The sequence below is a fragment of the Biomphalaria glabrata genome, chromosome 18 (assembly GCF_947242115.1).
Source record: "Biomphalaria glabrata chromosome 18, xgBioGlab47.1, whole genome shotgun sequence".
Classification (NCBI taxonomy): Eukaryota; Metazoa; Mollusca; class Gastropoda; family Planorbidae; genus Biomphalaria; species Biomphalaria glabrata.
Window position 1 is genome coordinate 18,374,292 of NC_074728.1, and position 23,821 is coordinate 18,398,112.

Sequence of the window (23,821 nt, forward strand, 5' to 3'; positions counted from 1 at the left end):
TAAGTTTCACTTCTTACAACAGTATGTTGCTTTCCCTCACTCCGACACCAAAAGTTGTTAAATTCTTCCTGTTTCGTCTGACAAAATATATATATTGTTGACGGTACAATAGATATACAAAATATATATTTTTTTTTTTGTAAAAAAAAAACAACAACAAAAATTAAATGTCACAGCTTACATTTTATTGACAGCAATTCCACTCACGATGTATAAAAATACAGTCAATGACACAGGCAATATTTCAAGTATTTAGAAAAATTGCAATATTTTAGGTAGCTGAAACAGTTTGTCAATGCCAAAGATCTCACAGTACCCGGTAGTCAATGATAAGTCAATGATACGTCAATGATAAGTCAATGATAATCAAATGAAAAGCAGATTTAATCGTCTGTTTCATGTCCGCTTCTTTTAATAACGGGAGAGGTGGGAATAAGTGGCAAGAACAGTTTGGCTATCTTAACCTTGGCAGGCTCAAGTTTAAATCTCCGTTAAGACTAGGAACGTTCAACTGAAAATTTGACTAAAGACAGTAGGGAACCTTTTTGTCCCAGATACTCCCTCCTCCAACATGGGAGCATGAAAACCAAGCAATGCTAAAGTTATACGCACAAAATCATTGCGTTTTTTTAACAGAACCAGTCTGGAGGTTGGACGAAGATTTTTATTTTTTTTTACTTTTAATGTGAACGCTTAAAAGCCAAACGAACAGTAAGTTAATGAAACTTGAAAGCACCTATTATGGATATGCTGTTTCTCACAGTATAAATATAAATCTTTAAATTTCATGCTCTAATCATGTAATGGAACTAGGGAAGATTTTGTACGATTTTGTCCTAGCATATGGTATAAGAAATGTGTCTTTACCTTTGTGTCTTTCTAAGCATTTTTTAAGATTGTATTTTCTTTATAAGTTATTGTTCAGTGTTTTATGCATTATTGTTACTTCAAATTTTAGTCTTCTAAAAGTACCCAATTCAGACCTTGCGATATATGGGCCCATTATGGGGCATCAGTTTCATATTCTCTTCTGTCCTGAAGTGTCTCTACATTTAGTGATGTTACCAATTTAGTGCAATTCTAGTCAAATGTGAATACTCATTTTTTTTTCAATCTCAGAATATTACGTTTATTGTTAAGTTCTTCTTTTTTTTCATGAGTTAACTAAAAGGTACAGGTACCAAAAACAAAAGATGCATATTCTAATATTGGTTTTAAGTAAAGTTAAATTCTTGTTCGAATCATCTTTATTCGTTTTATCTGCCACTGAACATATGACTGAATGCTAAGGTTTTTTCTTACTAAATTCTTTTCTGATATCACCTCTCAATTAGAATACACTTAGAGATACCCCTGGTAAAAGACTACTATATAACAATGACGGAGTCCACTTAACCTTGCTTATTTTCCCAAAGCTTTTAGTTTGAAACCAATGTATAGGTTTGACGAAGAGTAGGCCTACTAGTCCTGCCATTATTAAAAAAAAAAAAATTAAAATTAAAAGAATACTTTAAAAACACAAAGCTTATATCAATAGTAATTTTATCTACATAGTTTGGATCAGTCATGTAATTACATTTGTAATAAGCCTAGACCAATAACAATAAATCATTGAAATTTGAAATATTTTTACCAATTGTTTTTGTTGAGTAGCGATTTTATGCTTTTAGCTTTCTCAATACCCCATCATCCGATCACTTGTCTAGACCGGCTGGGAAAAGGGGTTGGAGAAAGAATCTGTTATCTATGTGAAGGTTACCGTGATCGCCTTTTAAATGTATTTTATAAAAAAAAAAAAAGTTGTACAACTCCAATTCGAACTCGAGGTCTCAAACCTATGCTCTAACCACTGTGCCAACGAAGTGCTTATGAGGATAGAAGGTTTCAAAGTTATCTATTGTTAGTCTCAAAATTTTAAGTGAGGACACAAGGTATAAAGAGGACTAATTCAACTCGTACCGCCACATCTGTTTACAATTTCTTTCATGTGTTTGATACCAAACAAAATAACTAATTGCCAATAGTCAATTAACTAACTGGTTATTGACTCTTGTTATATCAGTTACAAGGAATAATTGTGCGAAAATTCATTTTGATACGAGATTGGGTGTGGGAGAAATCACGTGTACAAAAATTGTACCAGACAGACAGAGTTGATATAAGCTTTGAAAAGAGGTTGGCAATACTTCTCACGTTCCTTTTTCAAATGTTAATGACCACATTAACGGTAAAGGGGGGGGGGGTGAAAGGGGGCAGTGGAGATCCATTGAGGCGGTGATCACACTGATCGAAATACTGATCGAAGACTCAAGTGTAAAATAGAACAATAAATAGCATGGTATTCAATACAGCTTTGGCAGAGTAGCTAATAAGTTAATATATGTAAATAAAACATGGTCAATTAGCAAAAATACTAAGAAGTAGGCATAGACTTAAAGTCAGTTATCTTCACAGTAGTAGTTCAACTTTCACTTTTCTGGCCAGTAGAGAGTGTCGCATTATAATATTCATTAGTAAAAATGACAAGCAAAAATTACTTAATTCTTTTGAAATCAAAGTTCAATGAAATTTTTGTTTTTATTCTGAAGTCTTCTAAAGAAATCGTATTATCTAGATTGTATTTTCTTTTTCAGTCAGTGCAACAAGAAAGTACGAATGTCTGATGTCATATTTTACACCACCAAACACAAAACTTGTAAACGCTCATTGCGTTCTAAGTTTGGTTGACACTATCTGCATATGACTAGTTTGTTTTTTTCGAAGGTAAGAAAGGACGTTAGATTCATTAAAAAAAAACACTTTAATATCAGCGTTGATACGGATATGACATGCGTTTCATAAGTACAGTAGTCACACGGCAATGTATTCAGTGAATACAGCAGTCACACGGCAATGTATTCAGTGAATACAGCATACAGACGATGATGAAAGCAACAATCACACAGCAATTTGTTTAATAAATAAAAGTCAAACTATCATGTGCTTGATAAATACAGCAGTTATACTATCATTTGTTTCATAAATGCACCAGTAATACTATCATGTGTTTGATAAGTATAGTAGTCTTACTATCATTTATTTGACAAGAACGGCATTCATACTATCATATGTTTCATAAGTGTACCAGTCATACTATCATGTGCTTGATAAGTACAGCAGTCATACTATCATGCGTTTGATAAGTACAGCAGTCATACTATCATGCGTTTGATAAGTACAGCAGTCATACTATCATGCGTGTGATAAGTACATCAGTTATACAGTTATCATTTGTTTGATACATACAGCAATAAGTCTGTTGCAGATCTCTTCCCAAAAATCAAAGCACGTCTTTTCAAAGCCCTATAGTTTATTATGATGAGTGAAGTGCATTCAGAAAACAAACGCTTCTGGGAAATGCATGAGAAACCTTTGTTCTGAACTGATGTAGAAGATAGATTGTTGATGGCTTTGATGAGCCAGCAATAGTTTTTTGAATAAGATGTTCTATTGCATTCCCTCTTGGCGTTAATGACAAGGATCTGCCCTTTGCTGAAAACTTCTCTCTCATCCTGGCTAGTCAAATGAACGAGGTAGATATCTGAGCAGAGACAAGTCTTTCTTAGAACAGATGCCACAGGACAATTGATGCGTTAGATTAAAAAAAAATATTTGACTCCAAGCTTTAGTAGACCTCATGGTCAAACACAAAGTTATCATCCCTAAGAATGGGCACTCCTACCTTCGGGGCGCATATACCTGTCAGGTAAACGTCTTCCATCCAAATAGGCTCCACCCTAAGGGCGGCCTGGTACAACAGGGCCACCGTGCTGATGGGGTAACCCAAGAGAGCGCCGTAAGCGTAGGGCGGGTAGTTCTCTTGGGGGTACTCTTTCGGGGAAACGTACCACTTGTGAGAGACTTTGCGCATGGGACTACCATTGTCTTTTCTTTCCCCAAGAATGAAATCTGTGTAGGACAGGCTCTTGCTCTGTAAAGCTGCCAAGGAATTTCCAATGTCAAATCTTATATCGTCATCAGTCCTAATCACAAACCTTGCCGCTCTGCAGTACGTGCTTGTCCATTTCAGCATCGAGACAGCTTTCAACCGGATATTCTTGTAAACGTCCTCAAAGTTCTCCTGAATTATATCCCCGTAAGTCTCTACCTCTTTATCAATCTGGGACTGGATTTCCTGGAAGTCGGGCCCGAACTGGGGTTTTCCAAGAAAGAATAACAGCTTGGCCTTATTTCTCCTGTCTTTGGTGAAGCGATAGAGATCGCGGCGCCTCGCGCTTTCCCTCCTGTCGAAAAAATGCGGGGCGGAAGGCACAACGAACAGGAAGTCAATATCCCCTTTCGCACAGAAGAGGCTTCCGTTGTGTGTGTAGCCAAAGTCGTGGTCGTTAATGATTGGCTGTGACAAAAACGAGATGACAGCCTTCTTTTCGGAGAGCTCTAATTGAAGCTTGTGAATGACTTTTCGCAAGGTGCTCTCTTGAGCGATTTTCAAGGCAGTCGATAACGTCGTCGGCTTACTCGGCTCATCTGCTTCTTGGTCTTTGGATAACGGGTCTAGAATACAGTCGAGAACGGAGTCGATTAGAATCGCCTTGGGAGAATTGACGGACTCCAAGTCGAATTTCTGCAAGGACTTTACCGCTAGAGCCCTGACCTGTCTCATGGCTTCGTTTGGATCGTTGTACAGCTCGAAGAAGCTGCTACCAAACAACCATAGGAAATTGATTGTAAGGGAGGCCACCAGTATAATTCTAGTTTGTTGTTTCATTGCTTTTGCACCGGTTATCTTCTCTTGCTCTTAGTAAATGTGATCTGCAGATAAATTGTAACAAAAAAATATATTAAATAATAAATAGAATAATAAAACAAGAAAAATATTTTTAAAAATACTGAAGTGATAGTTTTCCTTGTTGGTATTAAACAAAATAATTAATAACCAGTAATTAATTGTCTAATTGGTTCCTTTTTTTAATTGATTCATTCTTTGTCTATGCCAATAAGTAATTGTGCGTAGTTTTAACTTGATCCGAGAATGGGTGTGGGAGGTAGTAGAAGTACATGTCTATTTCTTACCAGACAAACAGTCAGACAGACAAACTAACAGAAGACGGAGTTGATATAAGTGCTTTGTAAAAAAAAAAGTAGGCAAGATATAAGCAACAAGCTAATAGTTCCACCCGTGAGAAACACACTTTCGTTCTCCTTGTCATTAGTGTAGGTACATTAATAAAAAAGAGTTCGATGAATATATCAAAGAGTGAGGGACGCAATTAAAAACAAGCCAATTAACATACTACACAAATCTTAGCTTCTCTTACCAGAGTAATAAGTCTTCCTGTTCTCAGCACTGGTGACCTGGTGGAAACGTCCAAACATAACATATTTCTATTTATGCAGTGTGTGTAGAATGCTGGGAAAAAAAACACAAGTTTTTGATTAAAAAAAACTTTTACAAAACTGTTTTGTCTAAAACTAAATCATTTTTGACCTGTACCCATATGAGCGAGATGGCTGAGTGGTAAAGCACTTGGCTTCCAAACCCAAGGTGCCGGGTTCGAATCCTGGTAAAGACTGGGATTTTCACTTTCGGAATCATCAGGACATCTCTGAGTCCAACCAGCTATAATGGGTACCTGTCATTAGTTGGAGTAAAGTAAAGGCAGTGGTAATTGTGCTGGCCACATGACACCCTTGTTAGTTAGTTTACGAGATCTAAACGGGACGGTCGGACGGACGGACAGACAGACAGACAGACCACACAAAACTAATAGCGTCTATTCCCCTTTCGAGGGCCGCTAAAAATGTGTGCTTCGTAAGGAATCAGAGTAATTCTAAATTAGGGTCAGGGTTACTGCACACTGTATTCCTAGAATTTGGTTACCCTTCATAGTGCAATCATGTAAAACACTGCACTCATTCTTAATCTTCGGAATCGAAGACATTGCCATTATTATTAGATTGTAATCGAAAACTGACTGATCTTGATTATACTTAGAATCGGAATCCCATACCCACCCATTAGTTCCACAACGTCACGGTGATTGATTTTATCGATTACAGCCAGCTATTTTTAGAACAAGTCGCTACAGAGTACAGTTTGATAGACAACGTTAAATTCCTGATGCACTTGACGAACTGATAAAGCACACACACACACACTATGTTTTGTGTTTAATCATGAAGAGTTGAGAGATTTAAGTTGCTTCCATTTTTTTTTAGCGCAACAGTGGTGAGGGTACGCTCATACAACATTAACAGCGTTTCGGGTCGATAAATATAAAACTATAAAGTCTCAACATTTCGGGTTGATAAATATTATAATATAACATAAAAATATATGATATAAAATTATAAACATAAATGCTCAGCTTTTCGGGTTTATGAATATAACATAAACAAAGATATAAACATAAAGTTTAAGCTTTTCTGGTCAACAAATATATCATAAAATAAGTAAAAATAACGTTATAAAAATAAGTTTAAACGTTTATGGCTACAAATAACATAAAATATGATTGAACATAAACATAAAGTTTCAGCATTTCAGGTGTATACACAAAGCAAAGTTGTTCTTTTTATAGCCATAGGTCGTTCCCATAAGTATATTGCAACGGAGTTAAATAGAGTAGGACAGAGCATCTCTCTTGAATACCACCAGTTTAGAGCCTGTCCATTTGGAAAAGGCTCAACCTTCACCTGCACAGCGGCTAATCAGTTCCTGCATAGCTCTGTCCAGCACCCCACCTCCCCCAAGCAGCTACCAGTAGGGTTTCTGTCCAGCACCCCACCTCCCCCAAGCAGCTACCAGTAGGGTTTCTGCCCAGCACCCCACCTCCCCCAAGCAGCTACCAGTAGGGTTTCTGTCCAGCACCCCACCTCCCCCAAGCAGCTACCAGTAGGGTTTCTGTCCAGCACCCCACCTCCCCCAAGCAGCTACCAGTAGGGTTTATGTCCAGCACCCCACCTCCCCCAAGCAGCTACCAGTAGGGTTTCTGCCCAGCACCCCACCTCCCCCAAGCAGCTACCAGTAGGGTTTCTGTCCAGCACCCCACCTCCCCCAAGCAGCTACCAGTAGGGTTTCTGTCCAGCACCCCACCTCCCCCAAGCAGCTACCAGTAGGGTTTCTGTCCAGCACCCCACCTCCCCCAAGCAGCTACCAGTAGGGTTTATGTCCAGCACCCCCACTTCCCCCAAGCAGCTACCAGTAGGGTTTCTGCCCAGCACCCCACCTCCCCCAAGCAGCTACCAGTAGGGTTTCTGCCCAGCACCCCACCTCCCTCCTACCAGTAGGATCTCCGTCGCCTTTTTGGTAGAAAGAAATCTAGCCTCTGAAATGTTTCTGCATCTTTTAATTTCTCATCGTAGACAATTTAAAAAAAACTAAAAAAATAATAATATTAAAACTATGATTTGTAATTAATGCGTATTAGTATTTAAAAATTACACTTGGTATAGAGACATAAAGATGTAATATTTTAACTGAACTTATTCTGTTATTCAGTATTTCTTTGCATTTCATTTATCAAAATTTAACACTTTTCCCAGTAGCGGCCTTAAGGTGTGGCAAGTGGGGCGACCGCCACAGGCCCCGCACCCAAGGGGGGCCCCGCGATAGGAGATTCCTTTCTCGCCATCAGGATCGAAAACCTGACCAGTTCTTATAAACTGGGATTCTTTACTACCTATATTTTCGGGCATCTATATGATACCAATTACAATGTAAGATCTTGAAATGACCTCATGGTTTCGAAATATCTTTTAGTTTCGGTAAAGACAGCACGTTATGAGCTGTACATTCTAATCGGCTATTACTGTTTAACGGTTCGCCTTGGCATAAGAAAAAAACACACACTAAAAAAAAAACACGTTGTCGAAGCTGCCAACCGAAAATCGATTATTTCGTAAATAAAGAGTCATATGTCGCATTACAGTATAAAAAAGAATTGGTACTGTTATTTTGGTTCGCCATAGAAAAAAATGTTTTACCGTTTTTCTATAAAAAAAAAAAAAAAACAAAACCCGCGAATTATTTTTTTTTCATTTGAAAGTCAGATCTACGGACGTCAATGGTCCACTGTATACTTTGTTCTTATACCAAAGACAGTATTTTTTTCCCCTAGAAAACTGTTAGGCACGAGAGCTAGTGGAGACCAATTAGTAAACAAAATCTGCTGCGAATGGAAACATCTTGCTAATAAAATTCAGCAGCACGAGGTTTCTGTAAATCACGTTCAAATTAACTTGAAATGTTTATTAACTATTTCGGATGTTCCTTCAGAGTTGAAGATAATCTACTTCCTAGTCGAAATCTCGCGAAGGACGACGAGGGACGGCAGTGGGCAAGGTATACACCCAGGATAGGGTTACATTACTCCGGGGCCTTCAAGACAACAGAGCATAGTCTAGCGTGCATGACGCACGGCCGTGCAGCCAACCAAACTTAGAAGTTTGTTTAATAAATATGTCTCAGCGTGGTTAGATTAAGCTCTGAGAATGTCCATGACAGCGCAATGAATAACTTATCTTATATAATACAGATGCTACATCTAATCAGAAAAGAAAAAACCGCATTGGTACTCAGTCTTAGCAAAAATTCTAGCGGTCATTCAGTAAATTTCGTGGGAGAACAGAGAAACTTTATGCGTCAGACAACGGTCAGTTTTTAGGCTTGGTCGAGATTTGAGAAGCTTGACTAATTCATTCAACCCAACCATGTAACATGATGCAAGAACATCTTCGGCGAATAAAAAGAACGCCGAGGCTCACGACCAGTACCTCGGATATAGGATTCAAAATGAGCTGAAAGACCTAATGTTTCCACCATCCTTGACTGCACGCTTGATGTTTGCCACAAAGAACACATGTCTTTTACATAGCGTTCTGACGTATTAGATCCAGAATTTAAGGTGGAGAACATTTCGAGTTTATGTAGTTAAACGGGCAATAGTACAGTGCTTCGCCGTTAGAGGCGGGCGTGGTACGATATATATAACCCCCCCCCCTTACGCCTCAGGGCCCCGCATATGACATTTGCCCTGGGCCCCGCGCATGCTAAGGCCGCCTCTGCTTTGCCTGGGAGAAACCCAGTCATTCCATATAAATGCCCAGGCAAAGTCGGAAATAAGTAGAAATTATGTCCTAGTTTGAATACTGTCTGTCGTAATAAAGGAGTGCGAACGCCTACAATACAAATCAATAATGTAGACAAAAGGCTTTGTGAAAAAAAAAAATGGTCACAGCTATAGATCTGCCTAACACCTGAAATGATGCACACTTTTTTTATTTTAATTAATCTTTGGAAGAAAAAAAAATCAGCGCGTGCTATTTAATGGCCATATGGGGTCGAGATTTTGACACCCAAAAAAAAAAAATACAAAACACTAGTCATTATTATCATTTCGTTCTTACAGTCTTACATTGTTTATTATTGATATGTAAATCTAACACTAGTCTCGTATTGGTTGATTTGGAGGTGCAAGATTGTGTTCACGCTTTGAGTGTAAAGATTGTCAACGTGTAACCCACAGGACCCGCCAAGGAGTTTGTGTGTACAAAAAATTGTACCCGTGTAGCTGTTGAGCAACATACACATCTGATTTCTTTTTTTTTCCTTTGTACGGGGCGGGGGTGATGGTGGCTAAAAGGTAGAAGACGCCTGGCTTCCGAACAAAGGGGTCTCGGATTTGGAATTCGGGTCTGGGATTTGGAATTTCTGAAATTTCTAGTACGCCCCTAAATCTACCCAAAATTAGTCGGGTAAATTAAGGCAGGTCTTCAATGTGCTGGCTACATGTCTCCCTCGATAACCGTCGACCATATGGCTGATCAATTCATGGCCAGTGATGGACTAGAGCCCATAAAAAAAATGTGCCACACATAATTTCCTGTCACCCAGTCCTTATATTTCTATGTCTACGGATTCATGTTCTAAAACCTTTAAAATCACGTGAATGGTTGTAGTTTTTTTTTTATAAAGCTCTTGGTGTATCTGCCTGCCTGGTACAAACTTTATATTTAATTTTTTTTCATACACTTTCCGTCCTCAGATAAAGTTAAAAATTAACACAATCATTCACAGTTCACGACAATACATGAATCAATTAAAAAAATTAACCACTTTAACCAATTAGTTGATTAAAACTTATGTAAAGTTCCCCTTCCTTTCAATCTATGATACATATGATATAAACGTCATCTGTTTCTGATGCCCACAAGTGTGTTATGTGGCCAGCACAACGACCAACCTGCTTTACATTTCCCAACTAATGTCAGGTACCCATTAGAGCTGGGTAGGCTAATAGGTGCCCTAAAGATCCCAAAAGTAAAAATTCCAGTCTTCACCAGGATTCGAACCTGCAACCCCTCGGTTTGGAAGCCTATTGCTTTAAGCCTCGGCTACCGCAACCCTAAATAGTTAATTAGTAATAATTAGTTAATTTTTTTTTTAATTAACGGAAAGGGAGTTAAACATTGCAGTGAAATATTTGTTCTTTCCCCTTAGATAAACTTTTTTTTTTGTAAACAAGACTTATCAATGATCATTTCCGTGCGCTTATTCAATCGTATTCTAACGATTCGTCATCTCACTATCATTGTTTCCTTTATTCCAGAACATTCTTTGTCTCGGCCTTGAACGTTCACTGTGTCACAAAGAGGCTCGTGACATTGACATTGAATAGTTGTTCTTTCCAAGCGTGTCAAATCTTTTTCCCACTTCTTGTTCCGTCTCTCACGTGGACATGCTTGGGTCACCACATCGCGGTGGAGCGACCCAGTTTCCTTTGTTTGTTCACCTGACACTGAAGACCGGGCGTAAAGAAAGGAACAGATGACCTGCCCAGATGGCGAGTCTGACAAAGCAAAGGTCGTCTGGAAGACCACGATCTTACTACAGTTATAGCGATAATGTCCAGGGGCTCGGTCAAGACGAAGTCGTAGTAATGAGCGTTATAGTGTCCTCTTTATCTTTTGTTTGACTGAGTAGTAGCCTACCACCCGTTTCCTAGCTTAGGTAAACAAAGTCCGGATTAGGTCTACCGGTATTGTTAGTTTTAGTGGCACCAGAATGGAATCCGACTGACGCGTGGCCCTCTAACAGTAGTTGTCTTTGTCTATAGGAGATTTTCACGATAAACTTAACATTGTCAAGGACGCTAAAGTAAACTGCACACACGTGGCAACAGAATATAAATAATCAAGCTATAATTAAGCTATAATGTTAATATCTTATTGCGAGGTAGTAGATTGTAATAAATGCCCCCAGTTACCGCTAGTTAGTAGCCAGTTTGTTTTGAAATGAGTTTTAAACTATACAGGGAAAGTCTAACACTTTATGTTGAAACTAGTGTGTACTACAAAAAAGAAGCATTTAATGAATTTGATTCTGCACTACTTAGAAAGTGCACACAATTATCGAACACTTTGTTTATTTTGCGCACCCGAAACACGAAAAAGATAGCTACTTGTAGCATTTACGTCATATAAAGAAAATCCACTATTGATATGAAGTGTTTGTGTGTACAATGGACTTAGCTATTTTTAATAGCACGAACTTCATGTGAAGGTAGGGATGATACAAGTAGAGGCGGGGAGGGAGACACGTGACTTCTGAACGGTGAAAAGATTTATCTTATCTTTTATTATTATTATTATTATAGCTTTTATATAGCGCTACTTTCATGCTTATAGCATGCTCAGAGCGGTTTTGGTCCCATCTCATTTGTGGACCAGTGGGGGGTTGGGGGGGGGGGGAGAAGGTATCTAGGAGTAGTTTTCCGTGCTGCCTTTAGGCGCTCAGTAAACACAACTCTGCCCGAGTCGGACCTCGAGCCCCCTTCTAGGTAGCCAAGCCAAGCCACTTGGCCTCTCTACAACGCTTCCCACGCTTCTTATTAATCGTATAAATTGCATACGTTTCTTCAACAACAGTGTATCTATCTATCTATTTATATATTTTTACAAGTTATATATATATGTCGGTCTAGTCGCTTATGTTAATCAAAGACACTGCCAAGTCGTTGGTTTTCCTGGCTGATTCCAGCAACCCATTCCTTAATATAATGGCACTATAAGATTGAGCATTTGTATGTATTCTCTTATCTTACATACAAATGCTCAATCTTGTAGTGCCATTATATTAAGGAATACGACATTTGCCTGTTTTATGTAGGCCTATATTTTCTATGTATTTTATTTTTATTACATTTTCACCTTCTGTCCTGAAGTGTCTTTAAATTTAGTGATTTTTCCAATAATGCTACAAGTTCAATGTGAACATTAATTTCTTATAAGTCTCACGGCTTTATTTCGACTCTGTTCTTTTTTTCTTAATGTTTTCTTACGTTAAGGTGTCTGACCATGTCTCAAACAAAGGACGCATGTTCTAATATAGGTCTAACCAAAGGTGTACTGAATGTGATTGTGGTGTCTGTATGCCGCGGAATACACGTGTCAATCTGAAGTTACGCCCCTGTCATGTACCTGTCTACTGTCATCCTAGTAGTCATGTCAGGAATGCAGAGAGGACTTGCATGGGTAGGCCAGTAGTTGTCGGTTGTCAGTTTCCTTTTATTAAATGTGTGTTGCCTGTAGGTTATATTCAAATAAAACTTTAAATGTCATTACAAAAGGTTTAATAGCATGTTAGTTGTATGCTTTTGTTTGATTTGTATTTTTTTATACAATTTATTGATGTCTGAGAGAGATTTTGAAAACCTAATTTACATCTTGTGATTTGATTTGCAGATAGAAAGCCCGGTATTTCATTGTTGTTTAAAAATGAAGTTTAGCCTTGTGGTTCCAGGTCGTTGACTTGTAGCACCAAACTGCTGGTAGACAACTAAAGCGTTGTAGGCGTAATACATCTTTACTTATAAAACTTCAAATAAGTTCAATTACTTCCTTTTGTGAAGAAAACTAAATAGACACTTTATGTTTAATATAAATAAAATTAAAATGAGATAAAATAAGTAGTACACTTTAGGAATAAAATTCTTTAACAAAACCTAACCCACTACAATAACACAACCTATCAGTCTCACGTTCTGGAGTCGTCTCTATAAGACAAAACGGCGACAATGTCACCTTTATTGCATCATTCACAGCCAATCGCTAACCGCTTCCCACCATCACCATATAAGCACACACACACACACAAACTCTTCATAACCAGCCTATTACAATGCCTCTATTCAAGTCGCAACTTCATGTAGAGCGCAAGTTGGATCTCAAAAACGGCTCTAACGATTTTCCTTAAAAAAATTAACAGTTGATGTATATTACAAGCTCGTTGGCCACGATAGCTAGACCGTTATAATTTATCAATAAAAAAACAATTGGGTATAGATCTAGATCCAACATCGGTTTTGAAAATACTATCGCGTTGTTGAAAGGACTATTGCATTAGAAAATGTGCGAATGTAAGGCTTTATTGACTCAACGAGTTTTGAGGAAATGTTTGCGCATTTCTAAGTTTAAATCTAAAGGCCTCTCATTGGAATATTTTAAAGCGTAGTAGATCTCTACATTCGCTTGACAAGGATTCTTTCTCAAGGGGGAGAGGAGGTGTATAAAATAAATTCCATTGTTTTTTTTAATCCAACATTCATTTTTAAGCGAAAATCAATCGCTCTATTTATATATATATATATATATATATATATATATATATATATATATATATATATATATATATATATATATATATATATATATATATATATATATATATATATATATATATATATATATATATATATATATATATATATATATATATATTTTATTTGTTAGTCCGTAAAAGAGAATTTTATTCTAATTGTTTTCGTGTTATTTAATTAATTAATCTCCCTGCTTGGTAGCTTCAATGAACGTCCAGATCTACATTCCAACAGACCCATAACATCCACATCCTTAACTCTTTCTCTCCTAATTGACGATAGCATCGTTAATTGGACCTCATTAAAATAAATTGATGTTTAATTTTAAAAACCTATATTTTATGTTCTATAAAAGGAGCAAGCATTCCCTTTTAACCCTAGACCAAATACAACATTTTCTGTTCACAGCGAACAAAGCTATTGAAGCTTAATCATAACATGGGTAGTGAAATAGAATTGAGCAAAATGAAGAATTCCGTCTGATTGTGCACAAATGATTACGGAGGGAAAGAGTTAATGTAACTAAAGTACATTAGAACGCTAAAGATATGCCAGCGGGGAGGGACAAGGTGGTTGCTTATTTAGGGGAAGAAAAAACATCCCTTTCCACTTTTCTGATGTGTCACTGAGTACGCTTAAAGGAGGTCAATCATTCCAGGTCACGAGTTGTCTGACCTTCACGTGGTATAAGATGGTCATCAAGGGAAAAAAAAAGGCGTGAATAAAATCAATTACGAAATAGTAGGACATCAAATACACATGCATGCATAATTAATGAGGGCTTTGTTGTTACAAAGGTCACGGTAAATTACTTGACAGAGGAAGGGAAATGGAGTAGGTGGATAGGGGAGGATAGAAAGAGAGAGGGAGAAAGAACAGAGAAAGATGAGGACAGAGAGAGGGGCATAGAGAAAGAGATTTGATTTGATTTTGATTTTTGATTTGAGGCACATCGGCACAATTTAGGCCATGTCGTGCCTGCAGTCCCTTAAGGACTACTCTCTCTCTAAACAACAAGGGCCAGATTCTATACAGTCATATCATTAAAATCAAGGTCTATTCAAAGTTAAAATAGTAAAGGTAGTAAAAATTTAAATATTTGGTAAAAATCTAATGTAAATAGTTCATGTTCACAAATTCATAAATCAGATCTTCGTAGATAGCCCCACTTCCCGGATAAAGCCCAGTACCTTCCCAGGGTCGACATTATCAAATAGTGTTTTTAAATTAGTGGCTCTAAAATATTTCTCCCTGGCATCCTGGTATCTGGGGCAATCAACGAGGATATGTTCCACGGTGAGGCGAGAGTCACAGTACTCACAAAGTGGGGGCTCCTCTCTCTTCAGTACAAAAGAGTGCGTGATGTAGGTGTGGCCAATCCTAAGTCTGGACATGGTCGTGCTACCACGCCTTGTCACACCCTTAGATGTGGGCCGCCACCTGACATACGCCACAATCTGCCTGAGTTTACTGTGAGTCTCAGCCTCCCATCGGTTCTGCCACTCTCGATAGGTGGCAGAGGCAATACTTTGTCTCAGGTCCGAGCAGGGAATTTGGGTTCCTGACACCGCATGATTTAGGGCTCTCTTTGCTTCTCTGTCTGCGGCTTCGTTTCCCTCAATGCCAACATGGGAGGGAACCCAGATGAAGGTGACATCCCTACGGTCGGCTGTTATTTGGTTCAACAGCTTCAGGCTCTTATGTACCAATGGGATGTCAGTCTTCATCCACCCCAAAGCTTGCAATGCAGATTTGGAGTCGGAGCAGATTATAAATTTCCTCCTTTCTGATGCTATGTGCAAGCGATATTGCATGCAATTCGGCCGTAAAAATGGAGCAGCCATCGGGGAGTCTACGGGAGATTGTTTTGTTCCGAAAGGAGCAGGCACAAGCGACCTTTCCATCCATTTTGTATCCGTCTGTGTAGATGGTGCCGCAATCTCCGTAGCTCTCCTGCAGTTCCCTAAAGTGGACTTGTAGTATGCTTGGGTCTGTATTTTCTTTTTTGAAATTAAGGAGGGATAAATTTAATTTGGGTTTATTCATTAGCCAAGGAGGATTCTGATGGGTTTCTATTTTAGAGATTTGGTCAATGGGTGGGGTTAAATTTTGGATGGGTTATCTCATTCGAAGGCCCAACGGCTGTATGACGTTAGGCCTTCGATTGTATAATTCTACCTCTGTGGGGTTAAATATGGAGTCGAAAGCAGGGTTGGTGGGGTTGGATTTTAGCTGGACTATATACTGCATTGCAAGCTTTTTCATTCTGATAGAGAAAGAGAAAAGTTGAAATGAAATGAAGAAATTTGGAGAAAGAAAAAAAAAGAGAGAGAGTGAGAGACAGATAAGGAAATAGATAAATGCAAGACAGAGAGATGTAGAGAAGATGGGGAGAGGGAAGTGAAAGGGCAGAAGCGTCACAATGGGGGTACGAGGTGCGAAGGCCTCAACGGCCGACACTCTTTAAAGGTTGGGGGGGGGGAATAAGGTGCATATAAGCTTTTTTTTTTCCTTTCTAAAAATTGACACGAGAATTAGCTAGGTAAACGTTTCTGTCAGTTTTGGAAGATTTAATAAATTGTTTCTTTTGAAAGTTTATTATTTAAAGGAGGAGGGAGTGAAAGGGGTGAATAGAGGTGGCGGTGACCAAATAGTGTTGTTATGATGATTAGCCACTTTGGGCGATGCCTCTGATTGGCATAGTACGAGAGAGAGAGAGAGTATACAATTCTATACATTTTTATACCTTTGCAGAAATTTGGTTGAACCAATAATAAAATGTATCTGACTTTTCAGTTAGGGCTACACAACATATTTGTCTACGACTCTAGCCTATCAACATTTAATTCAGAACTTAAATGCAAATATTGGGAAATCCAACGAGAGAGGGAGAGAGGGAGAGGGAGGAGAGAGAGAGGGGGGAAAGGGGAGAGAGGGGTAGAGAGAGAGAGGGGGAAAAGTGGAGAGAGGGGTAGAGAGAGAGAAAGAGAGAGAGAGAAAGAGAAAGAGAGAAAGAAAGAGAGAAAGAGAGAAAAAGAGAGAAAAAGAGAAAAAGAGAGAGAAAGAGAGAGGGGTAGAGAGAGAGAAAGAGAGATAGGGAGAGAGAAAGAGAGAAAGAAAGAGAGAAAGAGAGAGAGAGAGACAGAAATATAGAAAGAGAGAGAGAAAGAGAGAGAGAAAGAGACAGAGAGACAGAAATATAGAAAGAGAGAGAGAAAGAGAGAGAGAAAGAGAGAGAGAGAGAGAAAGAGAGAGAAAGAGAGAGAGAGAGAAAGAGAGAGAAAGAGAAGAAAGAGAGAGAAAGAGAAAGAGAGTGTGTTAGAGAGAGAGAGAAAGAGAGAGAAAGAGAGAGAGAGAAAGACAGAGAGAGAGAGGGATTGGGAAGACGTTCGATCAAGACAAATATTAGCTATCTCTCCGTTCAGACTACATTGGTTATCCATACACCGAGCACATCTAGACATCGCTGCTAACACTTCTACCTGCTGCTGTTCATTATACAAGTTGAAATGTCGAGCGTGATTAGTTTCAGATTGGTCAATCTACCAGGAAATGAGAAATAAGGAGAGGAAAACCTGAAGGAAATGATTGGCTGGGGGGGGGGGGTGGGGGAGAAAACATGTGTCTCAACTAAAAAATGTCAAGAGAGGAGAGAGAGAGAGAAAGAGATAAAAGAGAGAGAGAGAGAGAGAGAGCGTTTCGAAATACAAATTGAAGGAGCTAATAAATAATTTTAAAAAAAATATTGACAACTAAGCCTAAACGAATGACGTTTGCTGAGGAACTGGGTGCTACAGTGTGTGGGTGACTATTGTACTCTATGTACTATGTTTGGCTTAGATTCTATTGGCCTATGCCAGCTATAAAAGAGGGGAAATGTATGAGTACTGAATGGTTAAGAACAGGTACAGTAAATGTGATTTGAGAGAAATGTTGAAAATCCTCAAACAACTTGTGAATGAATTGTTCATAAATAGGGTAAGTTGGATTAGCTGCTTGGAGTTAGATCTACACCCCAACAATTATACAATGTAATACTGGGCACCCGTAAAAACGGACACTTTTTAGACAATCCAAAGAAAGACCATTGATACTCTTTGCTGTTTCCTACCACTACACACTGTCCTGTCTTGTCCTCTATGTCCTGTCCTGTCTCGTCTACACACAGGAAACCTGAACGCGCACTTTTATTGATTACTGCTATTAAAATGGACGGTGTGACCTAGATGTTCTTAATAGAACGCCCGTTTCCACCAGGTTTCAAATCAAAAAGCCTGACGTTTGTATTCATGCGAATAGAGTCAAAGGCATTAAGAAAATCAATAAATATCTGATCTATTTAGTAGAAACTTAAAACTGGGAAGCTCAAAATAAAAAGTTGAATTATTTTTTCTAATTAAAAAAAAAAGGAAAAAAATTTTATCTCTTATCTTTTAAATTATAATCCTTCTTTTAAATTAAAACTTTCTTTTAAATTATAAACGTTCATTTAAATTATAGTCGCTCTTTTAAATTAAAATCTTTCTTTAAATTATAATATGCTTACAATGGTAAGAGAGAGAGAGAGAGAGAGAAAGAGAAAGAGAGAGAGAGAAAAAGAGAGAGAGAAAGAGAGAGAGTAAGCAATTAAGTAACCCCTTTTCAGACCTTGTGATCTAGAGGGGAGATGATGTAAGGTCATTTGTTTCTTTGGCCCACGGTTAAGGAGGGTGTCTGCACAACGACCAGCCGCCTTTACTTTGGCCCAACTAATGTTAGGCACTCATAGGGCTGGGTGGACTCAGGTGTCGTAATGATCCCGGACCTCTCGATTCGAAAGCCAAGCGCATTATCACTCAACCACAGCGTCCACGTCTTAATACTGAAAATCCAGTTTTATATTGCCCATGTAGAAACACTAGATCTAGATCTATTTAAACGAAAAGTAAACCCAACATCGCTTCCAAAAAACTGAGAATTGAAATTGATTTGAACAATAAGAGAAAAATAAACACTTCATTCTTTGATTCTTTCGCTATTCATCAAGACCTCTTTGTAGTAACTAAAAAAAAAAGTATATTATTTGATTATTTCCCCCCAAAAGAATTGCCACAAAATGACCCTAATGTATGTCTAGGAAGAAAATCATCAAAATCATGTCATTGCACCAAACCATAGTGACAGATCTCTAGATTGATATATATATATATATATATAACCTGGTCAGCAGTGCCGGCCTTATGTAATTGGAGGCCCAAGGCAAAATGACTTTGGTGGCCTCAAGCCTCAAGTGAACTAGAAAACCTATTTTGTAAAATAAACACGGAAAAAAATTGCAATGTATAAAAAATCTGTATTTAAAACTAAATTTATAAATATAAAATAAACAAAAACTATTTTAGAAGGCAGATCACGTAAGAATGCCTGAACAGCTTAACAATAATATCTATAATAACAATATATCTATAATAACAATATATCGTCGTGTCTCTTGATTATTCACAATTTTTTCAAGACTTAGCTACCATCAAAGAAAGAAAAGAGTATTGTTCAACATTTTAACATCTGCACGAATAGATTTATTAATTACCGGTAGTTAAGAAACTTACCGAACGCTATAATAGGCTGAACGATTGTGAACAAAAAAACATTTTGAGACCTGTGCGAGCCCCCCCCCCCCCCCCCCCACCACCAATCGGAGGGCCTAGGTGGCTGCCTAGTTTCCCTATGCCTAAAAACCGGCCCTGTGGTCAGTAGTGAAAAAAAAAATTGTACTAACGATCCAGGGTACATTGGCCTACTTATTGAGTAACAGTCGATGAACTGCTTGGAGTTGACAGAAGCCTGACCAGTAAACGTAGACAAAACTAGTCAAGACCAGTAAACGTAGACAAAACTAGTCAAGACCAGTAAACGTAGACAAAACTAGTCAAGACTAGTAAACGTAGACAAAACTAGTCAAGACTAGTAAACGTAGACAAAACTAGTCAAGACTAGTAAACGTAGACAAAACTAGTCAAGACTAGTATAAACGTAGACAAAACTAGTCAAGACTAGTAAACGTAGACAAAACTAGTCAAGACTAGTAAACGTAGACAAAACTAGTCAAGACTAGTAAACGTAGACAAAACTAGTCAAGACTAGTAAACGTAGACAAAACTAGTCAAGACCAGTAAACGTAGACAAAAGTAGTCAAGGCGTCTCTTTCTTCATGTTTTACTAAGAACAAGATAGATGGAACATTTAAACCTCCTATTGACAACATTTCATTTAGCCTCTAGCGCCAAATCTGCATCTTCAATTTCTATACTGATATTTACCCGCATTCCTGCATTGTAAGATCTTTGTGTTTAAACCTAATTGAGCAGTGACAGTGTAAACAGCTAGCCATTGACTGTGGAAGTCTCTTGTCTACGAACGTAAACTTTTAATAATCAATAAAATGTCTTCTAAATAGGGGCCTAAATGACAACAGTGTTTGGAATATCATGCTTACGGCATGAGCTACGCTAGTTAAGGATTAAGGCCTGCGTTGTACTTAGATCTAAAAGGTCAGTGGTGGTACTTACCCAATACTATAGTGAATAGTCCTCAGTAAAATCTAGACTAGTCCTGTATAGATCTAGACCTCGTTCAATCCTTGCAGCTTGACACATGGCCAGTAGAGAAATGAAGCAAAACACAGATTCATCCGATTCTTTTAGTATCCTGAATAGCCCGTGGAAATGAAGAGAGAGAGAGAGAGAGAGAGCAAGAGAGAGAGAGAGAGAAGAATGTGTTAACAGAGCACGTCAGCATCTCCCCTGCTCCCCGTTGTTGTGTTGGTCTTGCGCCCTCGGTTTCTAACTCCTTTCAATCGCCCGCCTCCACTGCGCCAGTAGCACAGTTCCACATGCCTGACCGCTGTTATCAACTTTCAGCTATGCCGTCAACTGGGTATAAACCATAATATTTGGGTTTATTTATTCGGTCCTCAAATAAAAAAAAACAACATTTGTTAAGATGAAAAGTAACTAAAATAAAGAATTATATTTTTAAAATTTTATTTTCTGTACCTGTATTAAAAAGTCAAAATGTTCGTCAGTGCGCAGACTCATTTCGTTTCTTGGATCCAAATTAGAATGGGCCGGAAGTAATAATAATACGTCTGTATTATATAAGATAAGATAAGATAAGATCTATATCATTTGCATTTTTCAGTTCTCTTTTAAAATTAAATTGACATTATTAGGCTGTGAATTAAGTGTACCCAATAGAGAAAACAAATGTGCACAAAATACGGGGAGTTGGGATCAAACCCGATAGAGGCTATAGAAAGAAAGGACCTGAAACAAGCGTGTGAAACTACACATTTACAGTACTTCATTTGACGAGTCTTTTACCCAAGATATGTGTATTTTTCTTATTTTTTTTAGGACTAGCTCATTTCAAGCACCCGGCATTTTCCGATACACAATTTTACACACACACAAAATTAATGTAAAAATAAAAAAAGGTATTGATTTAAAAAATAGTATTAACCAGACCATTCGTAAAATTGTAAAATTAAACTATATAACTTAAGACCTCAACATGACGCTATAGGCAGGTTATATCTGGCATTTCCTCCTTTTCCCTATTTCCTTCCCCGTGTTCTCTTATATTTATTATCATAAAAAAGACGCTACTACAAAACAATGTTGTAAAATATTTGTATTACACAACTAACAAACTAGTGTTTAAGAGGGAAGACATATTAGGAACTCCATTTATTACGTAAACACAAGCTGCGTGGCACTGACGCGCTAGTGTGAAAATGTACATATAATACCAATATGTTACAAATGTGTTTGTGTATGTATGTGTGTGTTTGCATCTATATATACATATATATAAATGTATGTATACATAATTGACTTAATATATATATGCATGTATGTATGTAAGTCAATATATCTTCTTATCTTATCTTATAAAATGCGCTTTACTTAAAAAAAAAAAGAAGATAATTACGACCTACGCGTGTCTTTCTAGTCAATCTAGTCGTACATGTTAATCAATGACTTCAATCCTGCTTAGCCATTTGCTACCATAGCTGTTTCAAGCAACCCATTCCATGCTCTAATGACAATAGTGAAGAATGAGTATTTGTACAAATTTATCCTAGCATAGGGAACGAGGAATGGGCCTTTATCTTTTATCAGATTTTGTTTTTGTATTTGAAAATTATGGTTCAGTGTTTTATGTATAATTGTTACTTTACTTTTGAGTCTTCTATCCTGAAGGTTCTCTAAATTAAAAAAAAAATAATTTAAAAGGTGTTACTCTAATCAAATGTAAATATTCGTTGGTTATGAATCTCACTGCTCTATTTGGAGTCTTTTCTAATTTCTTAATAGTTAAGGGCCATAAGGGATCGGGTTTTCTCCTAATGTTTATACCTGAATTCTCCTAGCAGCCGTTGTGAGACATTGGTTCAAAATTATGTTAAATATTATATGCTTATGAATATTTTATAAAAATCGCATGTCTGCAAGATGATTGGCGTACCGTGTTAGTTAAATATATATTTTATATTAGTACATAACTAAAAATAATTCTTTGTATAGATATCTTATCTTATATAATACAGACGTTACTTCTAATAGATAGACATAATTTTCATTATTCCTGTAAGACAAAGTCATATGACAACTCTTTGTTTATAGTACACGTATTCATAAAAGGAATAGTAAATAGAATTATACAGGACAAATAATGCCTGTGTATTTTTATTTGTAATATAATTGAAAATCGCACTGACAAGATTGTAAAGAGAGTTTGTGTTTTTACACAAATTTAGAGAAGGCACACGATATGTCAGTTCATGTCCTCTAAATGTGTAGAAATGAGTGTAGATTAGGTCTTGACGTTGAACAGTAGATCTAGAAGTATATTCAAGATTGTATAGATAGTAGATCTGCGGAGTATGATCTAGACTAGCTCTAGAATTTTTCCAGATCTACATGGAATAATATATGCCAACACGAGGAAAGCGCATACAGGGATGTCCTCGTATTACTTGGCGCCACACCTTCATGGAGGACCTCAGAACAGTGGACACCAGGTGGAGGAGGCTTCAGACATTGCCAACGACACATCTTTATGGAGACAGCTTGCTGCCCAATGCGCCAAACGGCGCGGCAGGACCTAAGTCTAAGTCTAATATATATATATATATATATATCCTCTTTCGTGAACGAAGATGAGCACATTTCTCATTTTCTATGGACTTGAAGATGACTGTACAGTCATGTACGCTTTAAAAAGCCGACCGCATACGTGCATGGGTGGGTTTGGTCAGTTGGAGATAGGCCTGCTTTTTCTCTCAGCTTTTTGTTGGTTCGTCGCTCTTTCACCCTGGCCACTCTTCTTGCCTCAAATCTTGAGACTCCGAGACTCACAGCTTCACGCCATGAGGAGCGATCGAGAGCTAGTGTTTCCCATCCGTGAATGTCGATATCGCATTCCTTGAAGGAGCTCTTGAGATTGTCTTTGTAGCTCTTGTATTGACCTCCATGAGAGCGCTTTCCTGCACACAACTCCCCGTACATAAGTCGTTTGGGAAGGCGTTTGTCTGGCATGCGGACTACATGTCCGCCCATTGAAGTTGGGACCTTTTTACTGTCGCATTGATACTGTTTATGTTGGACAGCTTTAAGATTTCTGTGCCTGGTATGTGGTCGGACCAACGCACTTTATGGATACTCCTTAGACAGCGTAGTTGGAAGGAGTTTAGCTTGTTGGTGTGACGGAAATAAAGCGTCCAGGACTCTGATGCATATAGGAGAGACGGGAGAACTACAACAGTGTAGACTTTCAGTTTTGTGGATATGCTGAGTCATCTCGGTTGCCACACTTGCTCTTGAAGTCTGCCAAAAGCAGCACTGGCACGAGCAACACAGAAGTCAACTTCATCATCTAGGTTGGCGTTTGCTGATACTTCCCAGATAGACAAAAATTTTGACATTTGCTAATTTCTGGCCGACTATGTGAATGTCTGCTTCTGTGACAGATTTACTTGGGGGAGGTTGGTGCACCACTTCAGTTTTGTTTTACATTAAAGGTAAGGCCAAAATTTTTGCAGGCGTTAGCGAAGATGGACAAGCTCTTTTGAAGGTCTTCTTCGTTTGAGGCATTTAGGGTACAGTCATCTGCGAATAGCA

At 38.0% G+C, this 23,821-nt stretch overlaps 1 protein-coding gene across 1 annotated transcript; it reads right to left on the reverse strand.

Moving 5' to 3' along the window:
- Positions 1-163: 163 nt before the first annotated feature.
- LOC106069629 (beta-1,3-galactosyltransferase 1-like) lies at positions 164-20,484 on the reverse strand. Its single transcript, XM_056017523.1, has 3 exons — positions 20,207-20,484; positions 5,319-5,410; positions 164-4,812 (listed from the first exon to the last, which is right to left on the reverse strand). The coding sequence occupies exon 3, from the start codon at positions 4,766-4,768 to the stop codon at positions 3,665-3,667; it is 1,104 nt and encodes a 367-aa protein (XP_055873498.1). The 5' UTR covers positions 4,769-4,812; positions 5,319-5,410; positions 20,207-20,484; the 3' UTR covers positions 164-3,664.
- Positions 20,485-23,821: the final 3,337 nt, after the last annotated feature.